This window comes from Jaculus jaculus, chromosome 13 (assembly GCF_020740685.1).
Source record: "Jaculus jaculus isolate mJacJac1 chromosome 13, mJacJac1.mat.Y.cur, whole genome shotgun sequence".
Lineage (NCBI taxonomy): Eukaryota > Metazoa > Chordata > Mammalia > Rodentia > Dipodidae > Jaculus > Jaculus jaculus.
Genome location: NC_059114.1, coordinates 43,975,991 through 43,990,902, shown reverse-complemented (window position 1 = coordinate 43,990,902; position 14,912 = coordinate 43,975,991). Strand labels below are relative to the sequence as shown.

The 14,912-nt window shown below is 40.4% G+C and overlaps 1 protein-coding gene across 2 annotated transcripts in view; it reads right to left on the bottom strand.

Moving 5' to 3' along the window:
* Diaph1 (diaphanous related formin 1) overlaps positions 1 to 14,912 on the bottom strand; it is a 125,112-nt gene that overhangs the window by 75,460 nt on the left and 34,740 nt on the right. The window contains exons 2-4 of one of the 2 annotated variants that reach the window (XM_004664690.2): positions 5,534 to 5,560; positions 3,166 to 3,321; positions 1,511 to 1,612 (exon numbers count right to left, since the gene is read on the bottom strand). In XM_004664690.2, the coding sequence (XP_004664747.1) occupies positions 1,511 to 1,612; positions 3,166 to 3,321; positions 5,534 to 5,560 (285 nt within the window). The remainder of the gene's footprint in view (positions 1 to 1,510; positions 1,613 to 3,165; positions 3,322 to 5,533; positions 5,561 to 14,912) is intronic. The other variant, XM_004664689.2, reaches the window with a different exon arrangement.

Genomic DNA, 14,912 nt, shown 5'->3' with positions numbered 1-14,912 from the left:
AGAGATTACAACCTTTGAGACTGGGCTAGCTGACCTGCGCTGGGGCAACAAGAATAATGTAGACTCTTTTGAAGGGGCCTGAGTGCTCAAGGAGTCCTGTTCTTCAATGTCTGCTTTATTCCCCCCTGGATTAACAAATTGGCACCCTACCTGGTATCGTGGAGTATAAGAAATGCTGGAAAGAGGGTCATTGAGTTTGCAACACGGTCTTGTGTTTTGGAAATGGCCATGGGTAGTGTGAAGCTGGTTTGCTGGTTGCCTGCATAGAGACCCCATGGGGCCATGAGGATGAACCGTGGCTTGCAGTGGAGACCCAGTGGAGATGCCGGGACCATGAGATGGCTGCCAAGGAGCTGCCGGCCCCGGTGAAGTTTTCCAGGACTGTGAGTAGCCTAGCTGGAGGGGCGGAATTGGAATGCCAGAGACTTGTTGCTGGTTAGAATTATCGGACTTGGAGACTTGTCACTGGCTAAAGTTGCTGGACTTGAAGCTACAGAGTTTGATATTTGCCCTGGTTGTTTTAAATCTTGTATTGGTTGAATGTTTCTTTGCTATGCCCAATGCCATCTTTTGCAGTGTGAATACTTATTCTGTGCCATTATGGGTTTTTTGAGGTTATGTTTTGGTATTATGGCTCAGTTAAAAGATCTTGGACTATGGGGATGTGTGAACATCATTGGGATTGATAAAAAGTATGGGGACTTTTAAAGTCAGACTGAAAGCATTGTATTTTACATCATGTATGGATATCAGTTTATGGGGGCCAGGGGCGGAATGTGGTGGTTTGATTCAGGTGTCCCCCATAAACTTAGGTGTTCTGAATGCTAGGTTCCCAGCTGATGGATATTTGGGAATTAATGCCTCCTGCAGGGAGTGTATTGTTGGGGGTGGGCTTATGGGCTTTATAGCCCGTTTCCCCATGCCAGTGTCTGGCACACCCTTCTGTTGCTGTGGTCCATCTTATGTTGGCCAGGGGGTGATGTCCACCCTCTGCTCAAGCCATCGTTGTCCCCTGCCATCGTGAAGCTTCCCCTCGAGCCTGTAAGCCAAAATAAACCTCTTTTTCCCAGAAGCTACTCTTGGTTGGGTGATTTCTACCAGCAATGAGAACCGGACTGCAACACCTGGCATTCATTTGCACTGACAAGGGATCCTGGGACCATACACACATGTGCCCAGATAAAAAAGTATGTTTTTAAAAGTTACAAAACAGGGCTGGAGAGATGGCTTAGCAGTTAAGCGCTTGTTTGTGAAGCCTAAGGACCCGGTTCGAGGCTCACTCCCCATGACCCACGTTAGCCAGATGCACCAGGGGGGACACGCGTCTGGAGTTCATTTGCAGTGGCTGGAGGCCCTGGCTCACCCATTCTCTCTCCCTCTCTATCTGCCTCTTTCTGTCCCTCTCAAATAAATAAAAAATAACAACAAAAAAAAGTTACAAAACAAACCGGTCTAAGCTTTAAATAAAGGCAAAGCCTCCCATGTTATGGGCATCTCCCTCAGAACTCACAGCCTTGGAAGTGTGCAAGTATTGGGACACCATCTCCCGTTTGATGACAATGTCCTTCTCTCTCAAAGGTTGCTGCTTCTCCTCATTCAGGTTCATATCCACCTAGCAGAGAGGAAAAAAAAACATAAAATTGCATTGTAAGTTTTAATTGCTTAATGCTTATTATACATAGTGATGAAATGAACGCAGTAAATATGACTTTCATAAATTCTTATTTGTTTGAGAAAGAGGCAGAGTAAGAGACAGAGAGAGAGAGAAAAAAAAAAACAATATGAGTATGAATAGGTATACCAGGTCCTCTAGCCAATGCAAATGAACTCCAGACACATGTGCCACCTTGTGTATATGGCTTATGTGGGGTACTGGGGAATAGAACCTGGGTCTTTAGGCTTCATGCAGGCAAGCACCTTAATAGATAAGCCATCTTTTCAGCCCAAGGTTTTTTTATTTTCATTCCTAGAGATTTAAGCTATGATAGCTAATGAAAATTCAAAAATAAAATTTAATTTACACTTTTTTGTAGGGTGCTTGTACCTACTAAATATATACTCTATAAGTGAGTTGCATCTCCAGCTCACTACATACATTTTTATACATGTATACCCAGAAAAACAGTCTCATTATGATGAACATTTCCTTTTGTATTACTAAAGAAAACCATATATAAAAATTTTTTATCATGGAAAATGTTAATAAAAATTAAAAAAAAATTTTTTTTTAATTGAGGACAGTCCTTCAAACTCTCTTCAGACTGAGGCACTGGGTAATGGATTTCATCAACAAGCCAATATGAGCAATGCCTGCCACAACTCTGGGACCTTAAACATCTATTACTCTGGCTACCTCAGATATATACTCAAAGTGTCCTCCACACTCACTTTTTTCATTGGTGATAGCCAAATAAGCCCCATCCATACTTTAGATAAAAGGATGTCAAGTAATTCTCTTTTCAAATTTATCCCTAAATGGGACCATGGGAAAGATGCCTTTGTGTCCCTGGGTTTTTCTTTACAGCTCACTGTAAATGCTTCCTCACTTCGTCTTTTATGCCTTAACCTACAGGTGGTCTCCAAAGTACCACATCAGTTGGTCCATGTACCTTGTATTTGTGGCTAAAATGTTCCTGAAAGAAGGACATTAACAAGGTGGTAAGTGATCAGATATTTCCAACTCATAGATTCTGATCCCGTAGAGTGGTATTTACGTATTTAAGTACTTATTTAATGTGATATTAAAAAGTTCCACATTAATCCCAGAAATCCTTGTAATAAACAACTAGGTAAGTGCTTGAAGGTGGTTCAGTGGCTAACAAGCATGGCAACTGAAGTTTGGATCTCCAGAACCCATGCAAAGCCAGACATAAACAGCACAGAGTCTGTAACCCTAAAACACACCGTGGCAATGGGAGGAGGGGTCAGGAGAATCCTGAAGCTTGTGGGCCAGCTGGTTTGTTCTCAGCAGCAAACTAGAGAGATCCTGTCTCAAACAAGGTAGAAGGCAAAGGTCATCACTGTGAGGTTATTCTTTGACCTCTACATGCACATCACAACACACACACACCCAGAAGGAAGGAAGGATGGATGGACGGATGGACGGACACACTGTTAGTAAGTGCATTTTCAGTAAGAAACAACATTTTAGGTCAGAAAACATACCAGCATTTGTTCAAAGAGAATTAGAACTTGCTCATCAGAAATATCTTGCAATGACTGTGCAGTGGGGTCATCCCCATATGATGCAGAAGAATTTCTGTGGGCAGCATTGGGCTTTTCCTTCTCCTTCTTAATTCTCATGCTGGTAAATCTTTCCAGCTGACAAAGAAAAATAGTATTAGCAGTGATCCACGTTTATTTACATAACAAACTAAACACCAAATAATCAACCCTTTACCCTCTTACACATGCATGGTTCCTGGGTTAATAGTGGTCAAGATTCTTCTGGTATAAAAAGAAATGCTAGGGCTGGAGGGATGGCTTTGCAGTTAAGCGCTTGCCTGTGAAGCCTAAGGACCCCGGTTCGAGGCTCGATTCCCCAGGACCCACGTTAGCCAGATGCAAAAGGGGGCACACGCGTCTGAAGTTCATTTGCAGTGGCTGGAAGCCCTGGCGTACCCATTCTCTCTCTCTCTCTCTGTTGCTCTCAAATAAATAAATAAAAATAAACAAAAAATTTTAAAAAAAAAGAAATGCTAGGCTACAGAGATGGCTTAGCAGTCAAGGCATTTGCCTACAAAGCCTAAGGACCCAGGTTTGATTCCCCAGAACCCACATAATCCAGATGCACATGGTGGTACATGTGTCTGGAGTTTGTTTGCAGTGACTGGAGGCTCTGGTGTACCCATTTTCTCCCTCCCTCTCTCTAATAAAATAAATAAAAATAAAATATTTAAAAACAGGGCTGGAGGGATGGCTTAGCAGTTAAGGCATTTGCCTACAAAGCCAAAGGACCCAGGTTCAATTCCCCAGGACACACATAAACCAGATGCACAAGGTGGCACATGCATTTGGAATTTGTTTGCAGTGGCTGAAGGCCCTGGTGCTCACTTGCGCTCGCGCTGTCTCTCTTTCCCTCTCCCTCTTCTGTCAAATAAATAAATAAATAAATAAAAATATTTAAAAACAGAAATGCCTTCCTCAGATCTAACCCAGTATACTGACATATACACTCAAATATAAAACAGCCTAAGTTTTAGGATTTCAAACCTCTCTAAAAAGAAAAGTTTAAATTTTCCCAGCCATGTTTTAAGCCCTCTTAGCAGCATAAAACTAAAAGTATCTCATATAAAAAGATTATCTCAACAAACTGTTCTGCTTCCTTGTAGCTACCCAATAATAATGTGGCTAGGTCCCATGAAGAAGTCTCTCTTCAAGAGGTGACTATGACTATAGATTTTTAGATAGATAAACTACACAGAATAAACAAGTAATGCCTTTTAATCCGAGAATCATTCCTTGTCTTTTTATCAATCTTTTTTTTATTTTTGAGATATCATTTTTTCCTTCTTGAATATGTTCATTTCATGGTACTTGGGTTTGAAGGCAGCCAAGTTAAAGAGCACAATGTACTTCAGAGGACCATATACAAACACTAATGAACCACTCCTCAAATGTCAAGTATAAATGCTTACATTAAACAGCCACTGAAGCTGGGCATGGCAATGCATGCTGTTAATCCCAACATTTGGGAGGCTGAGATAGGAGGATTGCTGGAGTTCAAGGCCAGGCTAGGACTATAGAGTGAATTCCAGATCAGCCCAGGCTAAAGCAAGCTTCACCTCAAAAAAAAAAAGGGCTGAAGATATGGCTTAGCGGTTAAGCGCTTGCCTGTGAAGCCTAAGGACCCCGGTTCGAGGCTCAATTCCCCAGGACCCACGTTAGCCAGATGCACAAGGGGGTGCACACATCTGGAGTTCGTTTGCAGTGGCTGGAGACCCTGGCGTGCCCATTCTCTCTTTCTCTGCCTCTTTCTCTCTCTGTCACTTTCAAATAAGTAAATAAAAAAATGAAAAAAAAAAAAAAAAAGAGCCACTGAGAGGTATGGCGTTGGCAGTACAATGACAAGCATAGTTGCCTTCCAAATCACGCCCCTGGGCTGGGTGTGGTGGTACACACCTATGCACCTAGCATTTAGGAGGCTGAGGAAAAAAAAAAAAACAGGAATTCAAGGCCAGCCTGGTATTGGATGTCCTGTCTGGTCAGAGGGAGTCTGCCGCAGCTCTACATCTCAACTCATTGGAAGTAACAGTAGCAATATGCAAGTACTAAGGAGCCTCCAGTGATAAGAGTGGCACCCAGCCTATAGGTCAGCATGGAGTTTAAAGACTGCTCAACTTTGGAAGTTAATGAATGTGCCAAGGAAATGCATGCAATCAGTTAAACAAAGCAAAGAGTTAGAGAACGTCTTGGGATGCTTTGAGACTAGAACCAATTGCAAGTTAAAGAAAGTAAAAGTTATGGAATTTGGTAAATGTTACAACACAGGAAATGAGTGAGAACATGCACATGCCAAACAACATTTCCTTACCTCATCTGCCATGAGCCGCTTCAAAGTCTAGGAAACAGAAAACAAGAGGGAGAAGAAAGAGAAAAGAGATCAGTGAACTATCAAGAGACTTCCCAAAGACCAGATTGTTTGGGAGGGCAAAGGACAAGAAAATAAATGGAAAAGAGGCCCTAAGGTGCTTTCCAAAAGCTAAAAGATTTCTGTGGAAGTATTTTTGTTTTTTTAGTACAGTCTCTGTGGTAAGAGGCAGGAACAATTTTTCTTTTCACAAGTTTTTTTTTTTTTCAATAGATTGACCATTTATTTGCAAGGGGAGAGAGACACAGAGAAAGAGAAAGAGAGGGGGATGAATATGAATGGACATGTCAGGGCCTCCAGCTGCTGCAAACTCTAGGCACATGTGCCACTTTGTGTATCTGGCTTTACATGGGTGCTGGGGAATCAAACCCAAGCTGTTCAGCTTTGCAAGCAAACACCTTTAAATGCTGAGACATCTTTCCAGCCGAGGAACTGGAGTTTTAACTACTCTAGCATGACTCAGAAAGAGAGAGAGAGAGAGAAATGGCGATGTCAACCAACTCTAAATCCAATGAACAATAAAAATAAAATTTGCTCAACTTCATTAACAAACAAGGAAATACAAATTAAAATCACAAAGTTTTGGCCAGGGCAAAACTTTTATGTCTGTTTTGCTATAAAAGAACAAGGGCTCTTACACATGTTGTGGTTAGTAGAAACCATTGTGGCCACACAAATGGCATTATCTAGTAAAATAAAATGTGCACATATGTTAACACTCAACACATCAATTTGTCAGCATCTACCCTGCTGAAATGTATATGTAAGTATCAAGACACAGGTAATCCTAGTTCATAGTAAAACTATAACACCTAAAACAGAAAACAATTCAGTCTTCACCATCAAAAGTAGAATAGCCCAGCACTCACAAGGCTGAAGTGAGAGGATCACCATAAATCTTAGGCCAGTCTCAGCTACAGAATGAGTCCCTGTCAACAGGGTCAGCCTGGCTTAGAGTGAGATCCTGTCTCAAAAATACAAAAAAACAGGGCTGGAGAGATGGCTTAGCGGTTAAGCACTCGCCTGTGAAGCCTAAGGACCCCGGTTCGAGGCTCGGTTCCCCAGGTCCCATGTTAGCCAGATGCACAAGGGGGCGCACCCGTCTGGAGTTCGTTTGCAGAGGCTGGAAGCCCTGGCGCACCCATTCTCTCTCTCTCCCTCTATCTGTCTTTCTCTCTGTCTCAGTCACTCTCAAATAAATAAATAAAATATTTAAAAATATATATTTAAAAAAATACAAAAAAACAAACAAACAAAAAAAAAGGAAAGAGAAGGATAGAAAAATAAAGTAGTACATTGGAACAGTGGAAGATAATTATGCAAAAAATGTGAATAAACTTCCAATTACAAATATTCTAAATTGGTTCATTGATACTGACATAAATGACATGTAAAACTATAATTACACTATTTATGGCATAAAATTATAAAGAGAATGATTACTACAAATGTCAAAATAGTGGTTACCTGGGGCATATAGAAGAGTTGTGACAGGAAGGGGACAAAGGATTCTGGAATGTTTACAATGCTCTATTTATTGACATGGATGGTGATTATATAGGTGTTTGGTTTATAGTTACTGTGTTTTTTATTCTCTTCTACATAATTATGTATGTGCAATTACATATGCATGGATGAATACTTTAAAGTCTGAATGAGCAGGTCTAGAAAAGTAGGAATTTTCTTCACCCTACTTAATTTAACCATTTTTCTTTTTTGCTAATATCCATGAAGAGTAAGTATGGTATGATAAATGTCTCTTGACTTACTCAACTATTGAAAATAGTTCTGTTCCTGCCAGAAAGCTATTTTTTCTAGTCTTTGTTTGTTTGTTTTCAAGGTAGGGTCTCACTCTAGTCCAAGCTTATCTGGAATTCACTATGCAGTCGTCTCAGGCTAGCCTTGAGCTCACAGCAATCCTCCTATCCCTGCCTCCCAAGTGATGGGATTAAAGATGTGCACCACCACACCCAGCTCTGGTCTTTTTATGACAAGAAAATCTGAATAATTTTGCTCATAGTCCACATCATAATTCAGTTAAATCCAATATATACTGTGAATCTTCGCTTTGTCCTACCTGATCTAGAGGTGGTCAAAATTTCCACTGGCTGAGTACTACTAATCACTTGCCTGAAACCATTAGAACCTTGCTCAGCATCCACGGAATTTCCAGTTCTGTCATGTGTGCTACCTACTGAAACTAAAGACAGGCTGATAAAGCACAGACTAACCACCCAAGACAACCAACAATAAATTTCCTTTTGTCACATCCCTAAGTCATCTGGCATATAGAGAGACAAGACACAGAGGAAATTAAACTTCCTTACTGTTTAGATTGTCACAGCCATGGTTACACTTATGTCAACCTTACCCCCCAGCTCAAAATATTCCCTTCAAACCAAGCAACAGAGAACTCTGGGATGAATGAAAAGACTGGTAACTGAACATAAATTAGCAATGGTGGCTAAACTGCTCACAGCTATGGATAAGTTAAAGAAAAATCAACAGCAACTTATTCTTTCTGTATATTGTAGAGTCTAGATTAATCTCTCTTCTACCCACCTCTACTAAGTTCATGCTGAAAGAGGACAGAAGAAAGCTAGCTTTTAGAGCATTTTTAGTTAGATACTTGAGGCCCAAAGAGAAGCAGGAGATGCCACCTCATCCTCTTGGCAGAAATGGAACTTGTCTGATCAAAACTGATCTACAGTGGCCCCTGCTGTCCACAATCTAGTGTGATACCTAGTTAAGATGGCCCTGAGATCTTCCCTCCAAATCTAATCAGGTCTTCCTCTTGCCTGCTGCCTTCCTCCCATCATCACTAGTTCCACCCCGCTCTACTCAGCTCCATTCTGCTTTCCTGGCTCTGTTGAATGTGGCCTGCTCCTCTGCATTAGGGCATGGCTGGTGGGGGGGAGGAGGCATAATACAGGTTTCTTGGTCTAGGGGAACTTTTCTGCTTGCCTCTGCTTTATGGTGAGGGATAACTTCTCACTTTGATTACATGCAGGATTTTCCTCTGGTCCCTGAATCAACCACATGTGTACTTTTCTTACACTCTAGATCTAGCACATAGGTGCTTTCACTAACTCTAGGCCTGTTACCTATGTAATTTCTTTAAACACAGGGTAACCAGGAGTATAAATCTCTTCATTACTCATTTCTGCTCTGAATCTCCTGGTCTCAGCTTAACTTCCCTACACTGAAAAGCACATGACATGCAGGCTCCTCCTAAGTCTCCCTACACAGGCTCCTAGATGCTACTTTCCATGTACTTGTGGCTGTACTCTAAGCATGCTTTAAAAGCCTCAATTTCTCTTAAGTCCACATACTTGCAGCTTTACTCTAATTCCTTTTTAAGGTCACAGTTTATCTTAAATGCCAATTTCCCTTAAATAATCCCCACAAGTTGTGATTTCCCCTCAATAAATTTAATAATTCATAATTTACCTTTGAGTGCATCTTTATTAATTCTTTATTAAAGGTAGAACAGAACCCAAAATTTGGGGTTCGTAAATTCTGAGGGAGCCCTCCTGAACCCCAAAATCCTGCATCAATGCCACTGTTGTTCTGTGCATGATTTATTGCAATGGACTAACTGATTTCCTTGCTTCAGTCCTGTGTGCCCTATGCCATCTCCATTTTCCATACTATATCCAAGAGTAATCTTTCTAAAGTTGGGCATGGTGAAACGTACCTTTAATCCTAGCATTTGGAAGAGAAAGGTAGGAGACTCAAGAGTTCAAACTCACCCTCAGCCACACAACAAGTTCTGGTATCACTGGTATCATGAGACAAACAAACCAAAAAACTCCCTAATCTTTCTAAATGCTAGACTGACCACAGTATTTCTCTACATAAAACCCTTCACCCATGGATGGAGAAGTGGGGATGTGTGGCTCAATGATTAAAGGTGCTTATTTGAAAGCCTCCCAGCCCAGGGTTCAATTCCCCAGTACCTATGTTAAGCCAAATCCACAAAACTGGAATTTGCTTGCAGTGGCAAGAGGCCCTGGTGTATCCACTCTTATTCATTCATTCTCATTCATATTTTCTCTCTCTCTCTCCAAATAAAAAGATTTTTTGTTTATTATTTTTATTTATTTATTTGAGAGTGACAGACAGAGAGAGAAAGAGGCAGATAGAGAGAGAGAGAGAATGGGTGTGCCAGGGCCTCCAGCCACTGCAGACGAACTCCAGATGCGTGTGACCCCTTGTGCATCTGGCTAACATGGGTCCTGGGGAATTGAGCCTTGAACCGGGGTCTTTAGGCTTCACAGGCAAGTGCTTAACTGCTAAGCCATCTCTCCAGCCCAATAAAAAAGATTAAAAAAAAAACAAAAAAAACTCTGAGGCCAGGTGTGGTGGTATGCACCTCTAATCCCAGCGCTTGGGAGGCAGAGGTAGGAGGATTGCTGTGAGTTTCAGGCCAGCCTGACACTACATAGTTAATTCTAGGTCAGCCTGGGCTAGAGTGAGACCAGCCCTTGCAAACTCCCCCTCCCCCCGAAAATAAAAATATATTAAAAAATCCTTCATCCAGACATGGTGGTGCCTATAATTCTAGTAGTCTCAAGAGGTCGAGGTAGAAAGATGACCATGTCTGAGGACAGCCTGGGGCTACAAAAAGAATTCCAGGTCAGCAAGGGCAAGCTTTAAACCTTATCTCAAAACACACACACACGCACGCACGCACGCATGCACGCACACACACACACACACACACACACTTCAAATAGCTCCTTACAGCCTTCAATTTAAACTTTAAAATCCTTACCATGGCATATTACTCTTCTGAAAATGTGTGTTTACTTTTCTTATTCCCACCCCCACTATCTCATCACTGAACAAACTCTCTACCTCAAACACTTACTTTCTGCCCACACTGAAGCAGCTGCAGGTCCAAGCAGATCATACTGCTCACCACAGACTTTCCCTAGACTGCAGCCTCCTCAGCCTACATGCATTGTGTTTCCAAGGCTAATCCAAAAAGCCCTGCAAGGATGATTGCTCCTCTTGGATAGAGGTACTTTTCCTGGTGTTCGTTTCTTCCTTCCTTCCTTCCTTTCCTTAGAGGTACTTTTCCTGGTGTTCGTTTCTTTCTTTCTTCCTCCCTTCCTTCCTTCCTTCCTTTCTTTCTTTTTTTTTCTTTTTTTTTTTGAGAAAGAGAGAGAGAGAATGGGCACACCAGGGCCTCTAGCCACTGCAAACGAACTCCAGAACATGTGCCACCATGCACATCTAGCTTACATGGGTCCTGGAGAATTGAACCTGGGTCCTTAGGCTTCACAGACAAATGTCTTAACTGCTAAGCCATTTCTTCAGCCTCCCCACGCCCCTGGTGTTTCCACAATCATAGACACTTGCCTGTCTCACAGTATTAATAGTGGACTACAATTTTCTTTTGATTATCTGCCTCTTCAAACTACTTCCAGACTAAGTTCTGTGAGTGTACAGCTTGGGATCTAAAATAATAGTCTCTGGAGAAGCCACTGGTGTTTATTCTATCTCTTCATTGTGTCAATGAAGTAGATTATCAGTTACATGATTAGAAACTAAACTGAGTTCAGAACTCAGGCCTCCAGATTTCAAAGCCCCCTAAAATCTTTACATTCTCCAAATTCTTCTACCTTGCTCTTATTTCATGATCTCTGGACTCTTAGTAAACACACAGTTTCAAACACATGTTTTCATAAAAAGGAAAATGCCCATTTTCCTTGCTTTCATGGGGTATTAGAAACATATTTAGTCCTTTAAAGAAATTCAGCCGGCATGGTGGTGCATGCCTTTAATCCCAGCACTCGGAGGCAGTAGGAGGACAACCGAGAGTTCGAGGCCACCCTGAGACTACAGAGTAAACTCCAGGCCAGCCTGGGCTAGAATGAAACCCTATCTTGACAAACAAACAAACAAAAAAGAAATTATTCATGGGGCTGGATAGATGGCTTTCCAGTTAAAGCACTTCCCTGTGAAGCCCAAGGACATGAGTTCAACTCCCCGGTATCCACGTAAACCAAACGCTGGAGGGGGCCCTGGCATGCCCATTGTCTCAATCAATCAATCAACCAACCAACCAATCAATCAATAAATCATGTGCCTCTCTTCCCTATTTCAAATTAATAAATATTTTTTAAACCTATTCATGTTTTAGTGTTAAAATAAGAACCACAGACATATCTATGCAGAAAAGCTGCAGTTGGTAAGCTCCTCCAAAAGAGGGCAGCAACACCCAACAAAATGAACCACACAGCAAAATTCTATTTCTGAACCCAATAAAATAACCAAAGACCAGTTATTGAAATGGAAATCCACTACTGCAGTATACTGACAGTATATGGTTTACTTACTTAATACTATGTTTTCCCACAGATTCCACGTACAATGATTTTGAAAATAGCTTTGTTCAGTTTTTAAAAATCATTAGTTGTTTTATGGATTCTCTGAAAAGTAGAACAAAAAGTTCCCAGATCAAGGGAAGTAAAAGAACTAAAAACAGTGGACCCCAGGAACATGAAAGTTACTAACACTGTACTACTGCCTCACATGTACAAATGTTTAAAAATCTCGAATCTAAGTGTATCTGCCACTACTCTCTGCTGCCAATTCTCTTTTGCTTTTACCCTAACTGTCCTTGCCTGGCAGTGCTAAGCACCACACTTCCTGTACCTCCTATAGGGTCCTCCTGCATACTACCTACACACTACCACTGAGATCTTTAACTACAAATACAGATACAGAAACATAAAATCTTAAGACATCAAGGAGTGGCTCTCGAATATAGATTAATGCTTTCTAGGTTAAAAAAAAAAAAAAAAAAGACAGATTAAGCCAAAGTACCTAATTGCTCCCCTTCTTGAAGCTCCACTAAGTCTATAGAAAAGTGATATTTCAGAAAGAAATGATGGAAAGAAAATGCCTACAAGATCCAGAACAAGTGCAACTGCAGCCAAATTTTGAAGTTGGAGGAATGACTAGTGATATTAACACACAGAGAAAGCAGCTCTACACCAGGACTCTGGCCAAACTATATTTAAAGACCCTCAAAAGGCTTAGGAATCAGTGGTGTCCACTTTATACGAAAATGGAGGCTACAGGGGAAGAGTTACTAATCAGTGAGATTAGGAGAAAGTTCGGAGAGTCCAGCTGTGAGCAAAGAAGTTACTTACACAGAGGAGAAGGAAGTAAACCTATGCCCACCTTCTACCAAACATCCAGCACTTTCCCTTCCAGCAAGATGCAAGAATCTGTTTTAGGGAATTAAAAAAAAAAAAAATCAATCTGAAGCTATTAACCCAGTCTAGGTAGATCACCCCAGAGTGCCAATGTCCAAATAGGTAGCCAATAAGGACATGGAACTTCTAATGTGGCTGGCTACTGCAAATGAAAAAAAGATCAATTCAGAAACATTGTTATTAAGTATATTTAGGATAAATGAAGCATGGGTACCTACTTTTCAATCTGTAAATTTTACAGCATTTAAATACAGACCAAGTATCATCTGTGAAAATATAGCATCTAATTGTAAACTGTAAAAAAAAAAAGAAAGAAAGAAAGAAAATGTAGCATCTGGCCTAGAAATATTCAATTTCTTCAACTTGATAAAGAATACAAAGAAAAAAAAAAAGAAAAAGAAAAAGAAAAAAATCCCTATAGCTAATATTATATTAAATGATGACAACCTAGAAGTTTTCCAACTAAGATCAAGAACAAAGTAAGGATATTCCCTCTTGCCACGCCTGAAGAATTAAAATCGTTTTTATGGATAACAGGACTACACAAAATCTGAAAGAACCACAACCAACAACCTCCTAGAACTTGTTATTAGTTGCATCAAGGAATCAAGACAGATGGCTAACACACAAAAGATCAATCACACGTTCTTACAAACCAACAATGTACAAAAACCCATTGACATCATTTATACCAGCACCCATTAAAATGAAATACTTAGGGCTGAAGAGATGGATGGTTCTGTGGTTAAGGCACTTGCCTGCAAAACCTAAGACCCATCAGGTTCTATTCCCTAGTCCCTACCTAAAGCCAGATACACATAGTGGCACATGCATCTGGAGTTCATTTGCAGCAGCTATAGAGGCCCTGGCATGCCATTTACTCTGTCTCTCTTCCCTTTTTCTGCTTACAAATAAATAAAAATAAAAAATACTTTAAATGAAATAAGTAAAAATCTAACAAAATATGTACAAGCTCCCAAACTTGAGAAAACTTTGAACAAAGTCAAAGAAATAGATAAATGGAAAGAAAATTCCACATTCATGATTAGGAAAACTAAATTGTTAGGATGTTATTCCAAACTTGAGATTGCATTTGAGAGGCAAAAGACCCAAAATAGTAAAAATAATGTTGAAGAACAACAAAGCTGAAGTAATGACAGTACATGACTTCAAGACTCATCACAGAGCTGTAATAACCACGAAATATAATACTGGCAGGAGGAGAATTAGAACAACGGGAAAGAACAAAGGGGCTAAAAGCAGACCACAGAGTTAACTGATCGTTTTGTTGTTAGTGGCTTTTTGAGGTAGGCTTTCACTCTAGCTCAAGCTAATCTGGAATTTACTATGTAATCACAGGGTGGCCTCAAACTCACAGTGACCCTCCTACCTCTGCTGGGATTAAAGGTGTTCCCCACCACACCCAGTTTTGGTGCACATTTATAATCTCATCCTTCAGGAGGCTGAGACAGGAAGACTGCGACTTTTGAAGTCAGCAAGACCCTATGTCAAACTAAACAAATGAGAGGTGGCGCATGCCTTTAATCCCAGCACTTGGGAGGCAGAGGTAGGAGGATCGCTGTGAGTTTGAGGCCACCCTGAGATTACATAGTAAATTCCAGATTAGCTTGAGCTAGAGTGAAAGCCTACCTCAAAAACCAATAAATAAATAAATAAAATAAACAGAACGATCTAGAAAAGTAGCAATGCCAAATGAATATATTCATCTCTAATAATTATTTTCAACAATGAGTCACTGTATAAGACTTACCTTAAACATTCTCAATGTTATTATGAATCAGTGTTCAAATTTGTGGGAAGTCCATAGTATGCTAATAGTTTATAAATATAGAGCACTTCATTTAATCTTTAGAGCTTACACTGCAGATGGATTTTAAATATTTTCTGTCTATAATTGTGACATTAATGCTATACAGACAGTATACATTTTATGTGCCAAAAGTTTAAAAAATATTCTTGTGAAAATGTTGATATATTATGACAGTTATTTCCTATTTTATATTTAGAGAAGAAAAAAAGTTAACTTATGTTCATACTGAAAAACTATAAAGACTATTGGAAGTTCCAGA